The sequence below is a fragment of the Centroberyx affinis genome, unplaced genomic scaffold (genome assembly GCF_046629955.1).
Source record: "Centroberyx affinis isolate AG114_WGS23_722 - 3 ecotype Tasmania unplaced genomic scaffold, CSIRO-AGI_Caff_v1 ptg003754l_1, whole genome shotgun sequence".
Classification (NCBI taxonomy): Eukaryota; Metazoa; Chordata; class Actinopteri; order Beryciformes; family Berycidae; genus Centroberyx; species Centroberyx affinis.
In genome coordinates this window covers 69889-78426 of record NW_027281631.1, presented here as the reverse complement: position 1 = coordinate 78426, position 8538 = coordinate 69889, and the positions used below count along the sequence as shown (strand labels likewise).

The window sequence follows — 8538 nt, the reverse complement described above, 5'->3', positions numbered from 1 at the left end:
TTGGGTTGGTAACATGTGAGGACACTGTGGACGCTTTATCTGTAGTAAGCACATTGTTGGCAAAGCACAAGGGGTTACTGTTTGCCATCATCAATTTTTATTACATTCAAAGCCCTGTAATCACACTCAACAATATAACCGTTTCATAGTCAGATAAGGAATTACTATAATTGATGCTCTCACTGCTAAGTAGTGTTTTTGGTATTTAACTTTCTCTAGGAAAAGCATGCACCTTGTCTTCCTTTTTTATTTCAGGCATTGGAATCAGATAGCAGACATTGTCCAAAGCAATGCAGTTAGGAGCAGCACCCCATGCACGTGAGGACGTTTTGTACTGAGAGGGAGTGTTTTGTTTACTACTGAACATTCAGAGGACTTGCGGCCAGCCAGAGGTTAGCTCTACACCAACTAAGCTATTATGTAATCCAGCAGAACATTACGATCTAGCGTCACTGGATTCCCCCGACGGGACATTTCAAATGCCTGCACTGTACACCTCCTAACGTCAGGGAAGTGAACACAATGTCCTCAAGTTGCCACACATTCTGTAGTGGTCACGTTTTTTGGCTTACTGCCAGCTCGCCAGCCAATGACAATCCAGGAAATCTTGGCAGTGGGCGGGCGTAACAAACTAAAGAATGTGACGTGTCCACTACTCCGCACAAGTCGACGCCCCTAACTACCAAATATGGGAGAGTAGCACTACAACGTATACCCTGTCTCGTGCATCTCCCCCTGCGTTTTTCACTACTCGTGAGCACAGATGGTCTCCAGGAACAAAATCCACAACCGACGATACTTTCCCTGCAACGCTCGCAGAGAAAAGGTCCGTTTGAGGTGACTACCTGCACGCCTGGAAAATAGACGCGAGTAGCCGAACAACAAGCCGAACACTTCTTTTTCACGTCTTTTTCTTCTTCTTCAGTTTTGTTTGACGGCGGTTGATAAACAATTTAAAAGGTGCATTTCCGCCACCCACACTCACTGTGCTCTAACAACCCAGACCTTCACGTTACTTATTTTTATTTTAATGTAGGCATTACAGGTGGCATTTATGGAAGATATTACATAGCGTTCTAATAAAATGGTATAAGGACTGCTCATGGAGTGACATCTTGGAATAGATATAAAAACATCATCCTCGGAGCTGTGCAGTCGGTGGAGAGCAGCAGCGCCTCGGTCTCGCGAGATTCCCGTGGCTGGTCGGCGGAGCAAGTCGGACAACTTTTCTAACCATCATGCAACGGACCAAGCAAGTCGCTGGTCAAAACTGCGCAGGACTTGCTCATCTCAAACGAGCCTAGTAGCAAATTGCAACGGACACATCGCTGCATCGCGCTGCGCATGTGACTGAGCCGACGGGGGAGGAGCGGTCGGTCTCGTGTACAGTACCGTGGAACACCGAGTTCTAGTCAACGGTAGCTTCCTAGCGAGACAACAACGGCTGCAAACCGAAAAAACAGACACCGAGACGGACACTTTGACCAGCGCCGAGCTCGTTTCTCTAGGGCTTGAGGACCAGCATCGTTGGAGCTGTTCCAAGGACGTGGTACGTACTTTCTTTTGTTTCTGTTAAACCGTTTTGTGATGTTTTTATGCGATTAGAGCAAGTCGCACTTTGGCGATTTATCGGTGCCTAGCTACAATGTCCTAGGTAACCAGGCTGAAACAGATTGAGGCTGCCTGTAATTCGTGCAGTAACGTTAATGCCAGTTTGTTAGTGTGTTAGTTACGTTAGCTAACGTTAACTTAAATTGTGCTTTCATCTTGTTTGTTAGTGTTCAGTTGCTCTTATCCAGGGCATCACATCGCTGGTGTTCACTCCTCGTGTTTATACCTTTCCTTGCCAAGTAAAGATAGATGTAGGTGGGCTGCACATGCCATCTAATAACAGATCAGTGTCGTATAAATCAGTACAACTCCCCATTTTATCGGCGACACAAAAAATGGGAGCTACTCAATAGTTGTTTGATTCCCAGATTCAACCTCTCGGAGATGCTGATGTAGATGTGGGAGTTTGAGCCAAGGATATTACCACAACAGGAAACAAGATGAGCACCAAGAGGAAGGCGGAGAATCACTCCAGGGCCACAAACAAACTGTGCACCATGAAGTCTGGGCGCTCCAGAGCAGATTCGGAGAGAGACTCTGGATTCTCAGGTTCGAGTTCATTCTTGCCACAGTCTTTCATGCCGTAGTTATACAGTAGCACATAATGCAACCTCCAGTTTCTTACCCATCTCCCTGTCCTGTAGATGCAAGCTCGGAGCACATGAGCGTGATGGTCACTAGAGACTCAAAGGATTCCCCCCGCTCTGTGGTGCAGCAAGGGTCGCAGTGCTCCGGCTCCGGGTCCAAACCCTCTCAGCTGGCTGTGGTGGGAGGCTCCTACTCCAGCCTCTCCCCTATGATCATCATGAACAACGTCCTCCTCAAGCAGGTACATGGCTGTTTAATCCCCTCCCTGCTCCTACTCAGAGGTCCAAACCTCAGTCTTCAGGCAACAGTTTGCAGGTCACAACAGGGAAGTGGCAGTCCAGTTTTACTGCGCCTGAGTTTAACTGGAATGTTGTCTTCAGCTGCCTGGAATGTGACACACTCTAAAAAAAGGACTGGCCAGTGTCAAGACAAACTGCTCACCAGCAGAATAGAAGAAAGAAAGAAATCTATTCATATCTGCTACTTTAGATGTCATGATTATTTGTGTGATTAGTACCATGACCATGTTCAGCTAGCATATAGCCAGGAGGTAATGTATAAGCATCCAAAAACATGAGCAGGGTCTTTATATAAATGATAGAGTTATGCTTTTCTAGTGGTTTATTCAGTGGTTTATTGAGCAAAGTTTTGGGCACAACCAGGCTTTATTAGGCATGCATACTTGACATATGTGTCGGACAAAGACCACTTCTGGTTGAAACATTGCTGAATAAACCACAGTCTAGTCTGTGGATATTTTTCATTTTTATTGATAAGAGGAATTAACTAATTATTTATTTATTTTAATTATTAATTATTTATTTTCCGTCATGGCTTATTAATACAATACTGCTTTACCTCCTGTGACTTGTATAAATTGTGTAACTTATGTGTCACAAGCTAGAAGATATTTTGTCTATTTCTTTCTATTAAGCATAAGTCCTAGTTAGTTAATATAGAACAGCTGGTTTTGTTACTACACAGCCATAGCAAAGCAGCATGATTTTGGTTTGTGGGTAGGTTGATGTGTACTCTCTTATTATGTATGTCAGGAGTGTTTGAGCTCCGTACTTCTACCATTTTGTGGTTGTTTTTTGTGGCTCAAATGTTTGACCAAGCACACCCATCCCCCACCATGATCACATATCCATTGTAAGCAATGAGAAAGAGACACGTAAAGTGTGAAAGAGGGAAAATGCTTGTGATAGACCCGCCTGTTTAATCCCTGTATTTTGACTGTATTTCCCTCACAGCCTGGAGACAACCCCCCTGCTCTGGAGCCCTGGGGGTTTAGTCCTGCTGTAGAGGTGGTTCAGCCGGTCGTCCAGCAGCCTCAGGTGGTTTTCCTGCAGCCTGTGGTCTCTCGCAGAGCTTCCTCTGCCTCCAAAGAGGCCTCCTCAAGACACAGACGGCCCAAGAAGTATCTTCCCATCCTTAAGTCCTACCCCAAGATTGCCCCACACCCTGGAGACAGCTCTAGTTCCTCAGGGAGAGGGACTGCTTCCTCTTCTTCGTCCTCCTCTTTCTCCACATCTTCCTCTTCATATTCCTCATCCTTTTCCTCAGGGTCAGAGAGAGGCAGTAGTTTGGCCTCCAGCCACCGGGAACGCCATCAAAGAGACAAGAGAAAGAGAAATCTGTCTGGTGGCTCCAGTAACTCTGGGTCGACCACACCGAGTCTTCCTGCTCCTCCCAGCTCCATGTCCCCTCTGCTTCAGCACCGGCTCACTCTCCCCTCAACAGAAACCAGCGCCAGCAGCAGTCCTGCCAGGGAGAGCCGGTCAGAGTTAACCCCCTCCCCGTCCCTCATGCCCTCCAACCACACCAGTTGCACCAAGAACCAGACACTCCCTGTCCCGCTGCCCCAGGTTGCCACCCAAGAGAGCAGCAGCCAAGATGAATCTAACTACACAGACGGCGAATCTGATACAAAGAGGAAGCGGTTCTGCAACACTTACAACATCCTGAGCAAATCTGGTCTCCTGGACATCACACTCCGAACCAAGGAGCTTCTGAGGCAGAACCGGCGCACCCAGACTGAACTGGACCGGCTGAAGGAGCTCACCGACCTGTTCCTCCAGGCCCTGCAGAGCGGTGACAGCAGCATCTGTGCCAAGTTGCAGACCAGCCTTCAGGAGGAGGACAGGGAAAAAGAGAAAGAGAGGGGTGCCCAGAGCAGCTTAAAGGCAGAGTAGACCTAGACTAAGGCTAGACAGTAATCCTTTAGACTGAGATGGGGAAAGGAAGGGAAGGATGGGGGGTTGGAGCACACAGAGACAGCTGGACCGGAAGTAATGTGCTCCACAATACACCGCCTCCAGTCTCTCACACACAGACAGTGTGCTGTGGCCTACATTCTGGCTGCCGTCTGCCTTAGCCCAAACCAGGCCAGAGCCACAGCTCAATTTTTTTGTCATACCCAGCCTGGCTAGATCTCTTCCACTGAAACTGCCTCTCTGCTGCACAGACATCCTTTACTGAGTGGCAGACACTCAGACTTAACGTTTATATCATCGATTCAACCCGGCAGCCCCAACAGATTTTTAAAGATAAGGGATGAAGATTAAAATCTGTAAGACTGGATATTATCACCCTGACAATGCATGACGCAATATGGTTATTTGCATCTAAAATTGAAAACCTTCAGCTGGTGCTCATGACAACAGAATTTCTGATCTCAGTACATAAACTGAAGTAGGCCAACGTTTCTTTTGATCTGTAACTCTTGCATCATTCATGGTAGCTCTGCTCTGGTCCATTGATACAGAGATGTTGCCTAGCTAATGTCCATTTAACTGTTGATGTAGATCGTGACAAGCAGTCTTTCAAAAGGAAAATAGAATAACTTCAAAGTGACTGTGCTGCAGTCAGCCATTGTATATCTATGATTATCAGGCTTAAGCGAGTGTTTTCATTTTACACTGAATGTGTTCAGGGCCTCTTGCTTATCGGCGTCTTTAAACAGAACAACATGTGCCTAAAGTGTCTTTTGAGTTTCTGCTGTATTTTGAAACTTTTCATATGTATGATGTGGCACTCGTTGACACCTTCACGCTTAGCATTCCCATCATGTTGATGGCAGCTGTAACACTTTGGAAACTGACTGCGAGTATAGCTCAGTCCATTCAGGCGCTTCCCAGGCAGGTAACATTCAAGTATGGAGTGTGCTTCCATAGCTCATAACAATCAATATTTATTAATGGCTTGATGTATGTGTTGTAGCTTTTGTTGTTTGTGGGTTTTTTTTTTTTTTATATCTAGGCATATAATTTAATGAGTCAATATTGCCTAACTTAAGTGCACACTTGTTTCTGTTTTCATCTTCTGTTTGGAATTATAAATTGCATGCAGCTTATGGAGTTTTCTGAAAGAAACTTGAAGAAATTGAATTCAGATGAAGATACAACCATCAGAACAGTTCCATTTGTGAAGAACAGTAGTGGTGTGTCAACTTAGGGGCTCATTAGTTCAACTAGACAGCAATTCAGCTTTTCATCCAAGCATTTTATATCCAGATCTTAGTTTTATTCAGCAAACAAAAAGTAACAATGAAGTCCAAAGTTATAAATGGTCATGGAGTTTGGGCCAAGACACTTCATATGTCATTTTCTGTGTGTGTGTAATTATGGCCTTAATATCCAAACCTGATGTATGTTAAAGATTTTTGTGTTTGCACTAAAATATTCTCAGAGTAGCTCTGAAGCGATTTCTGAGCAGTACTTTAAGGCAGCTATGGCGGCTCATTTGAAACACAAACTGCAAAGGTCTTTTTGTTAACAATTTACTTGAAGTGCATTGTGAGGCATCATAAGCACATTAAAAGTGTATATGTACTATTCATTACATTATGATCATGTATAAAATTTATATGAATTGCAATGTATTATGTATTATGACATTGTCATATGAGATGTTTTTTTACTTGGAATATTTTCCTCTGCATTCAACCCCTATTTTTTGCATATACTGTGTATGTAATTATAGCGTAATATATTGTGATGATTACAGTGCACTTGATGTGCTTATGATGACTTTAAATATGAGGAACGCCTCAAGTAAGGGATGATTTGTATTCTACTTTTGCAGTCTTTAGCCATGTGCATCTGAATATAAATAGATCCTTGTTTACTATACAAAGCAAAGGTTTGAAATGCCACAAGACAGTTTTTGCAAACAAATTTGGGAATGCGTGCACATGGTAAACACGATGATGTGACTGTTAATGAGGCTATGATACGTGTACTCTGTCACTGTAATAGACCCAGTAATATCTTTATATGCCATGTGTGCTTAATCAAGGCCTTATTGAGACACCTTGTGTTTTGTGGTGATCAAGATTTCTCCTCTACAGTACGACTCATAAGCAAGGACAAAATGTCAGCAGCAAGACCACGGGCAGCATTTTTTGTCTTCTGCCTTGGCCTACAAAAAAGCAATGGCAGTGTGTTTGTGCCTCAGTTTTTATAGCTATCATTTATCCTTTAGAGTCGGGACCCCACCACTATGATTTAATTTTTGGTCCAATGCTGATACCTGGGGAAGAAAATTAACATCCAAAAACATATATATATATTTGTGGTATAATTGTTACAGAATACATCATTAATAAGCCTTTAGACCAAGTCCTCAACAAGAAACCTAAGACATATTTTGGGAATTATGTTCAAATTATGTGGTCCCAATCTTACTGGTGCACTACCAGTGGAATAAATGATGGCTCTGATATATTGGAAAAGTCAATCTATTATCATTATCTGATAATAGCAGCACACTGATATATGATCAGGCCCATCTTAACAGTCAAGAGCTTTCCTTGTCTGCTGCCATTGGCCTAAAACAGCACATTTCTTCATTAGACAGTAGCTGCAATCAACTCAGTGTAACCTAAAACAAGGCTTTGTTTACATGGATCCACATCGTTACAGTGACAGATAATCTTCCTTTGATCTTATCCATATAATTTTGAGTTACTATTTATTTTTTATTTTTTTATTGCTGAAGAGTTCAGCAACTGAACTGTATTTAACCGTAGCCTCTGTTGCAACTAGAGTACATATTTCTTGCTGGACTGTAACTGTAGTTGTAATATGATCATGTTATGTGACCACTACTTTCTGTTCAGTAATTACTGTAATTCAGAGCAACACCTTAATTGGATCTGAGGAAAGGCATTTTAAGGTGTGAACTATGTACATTGTCATTCATTGTTTAATACCTATGAAAGGCTAAACCTGCTTGTTATCATAGCTTTCAGTGACACAGGTGAATATGTACTGCCTTTGCTCGTAGGACAATGGTAATCTTATGGCACACTGGAGTCGCTTATCTAAATGTTGGCTGCTGTTTGTGTTTTTTTTTTTTTCAGTGTATTTCAGTCTGCCTTCTTTCATTTCAAAGATGCCGAAATGTGAGGATTGTGATTCTTTTTTATTATCAGTGTTTCAGTAGTGCACCAGCAGTAGCGATGGACAAAATGATCATTAGCCCAAACATGATTGGTTTTTTTTTATGATGATCTAAATTCTTTAAATTCTGAATTTTCGGGGGAAAAGTATATGATGGCAAACAGGTTTTGAAATAAACAGTAGCCACCAGATAACTGTTAACTTTTGCTTGTGGCTGGTAAGTCCGTCAGTAGAACTAGTGGAATCAGTCTTTTCTATTCTAAAACTGTGTCTGCTGGTAAAATAGCTGTTCAAATTCTCATTCTACTGGCAGATTTACAAAGATACAAAGATGTTTGTTTCATGTGCTAACGGCAAACCTCTGAGAAGATGGACTTATGAATAATGGAACCTCAGCTACCAATCAAAGATCATTAAAGGAAGATGAAGACAGGAGGGTTTGGTGTAAGGTGCTCTAAGGCACTCTCTGTACATTTCTAGTGAGAGAGTCATTGCTTGTATAATAAATGTCATTCCAAAGAACCTGTCTGTGTGGTTGGATGTTATTATTACACACCTCAGTTTTACAGTAAGATGTGTCCAAATTAATGGCACCGTTTCTATAGTTGTCTAAAGTCAGTTCATTCAAGTCAACATTTTTAGCCTACATGGGGGCCGGAAAGCAATCAATTCTGCATAGAAAAGATAAATATAAACATGATACATCCATATACTGCAATCATTAATCAAGTTCAATGTAAATATTCTTTATCCCACTTAGCTCAGTCAAGCAGCTAACTCAATTAATAAAACAAAAGTTCAATCATAAATCACAAATAGACAATACATCCAATGTTACACTATGTACGTATATCTGGGCTTCAAACATTTAAAGAGAACTGTCCACTGTAGTTAACAGACTTTCACCACTAGATGGAACTGATGACACAGCTAT

The 8538-nt window shown here is 42.4% G+C and overlaps 1 protein-coding gene across 1 annotated transcript; it reads left to right on the top strand.

The window, feature by feature from the left end:
• Positions 1-754: 754 nt before the first annotated feature.
• On the top strand, positions 755-8120 carry cipcb (CLOCK-interacting pacemaker b). The gene is made up of 4 exons (XM_071540953.1): positions 755-1549; positions 1980-2160; positions 2256-2440; positions 3453-8120. Exons 2-4 carry the CDS (start codon positions 2052-2054, stop codon positions 4392-4394), a joined length of 1236 nt encoding a protein of 411 aa, XP_071397054.1. The 5' UTR covers positions 755-1549; positions 1980-2051; the 3' UTR covers positions 4395-8120.
• The last annotated feature ends 418 nt before the right edge of the window (positions 8121-8538 follow it).

What these genes read in the sequence shown, in the direction of transcription:
- cipcb (XM_071540953.1), top strand. Translation starts at nt 2,052, where the DNA reads ATGAGCACCAAGAGGAAGGCGGAGAATCACTCCAGGGCCACAAACAAA. An exon ending in GAGAGACTCTGGATTCTCAG is followed by an intron (nt 2,161 to 2,255) that starts GTTCGAGTTCAT and finishes CCTGTCCTGTAG; the next exon opens with ATGCAAGCTCGGAGCACATG. An exon ending in ACAACGTCCTCCTCAAGCAG is followed by an intron (nt 2,441 to 3,452) that starts GTACATGGCTGT and finishes TTTCCCTCACAG; the next exon opens with CCTGGAGACAACCCCCCTGC.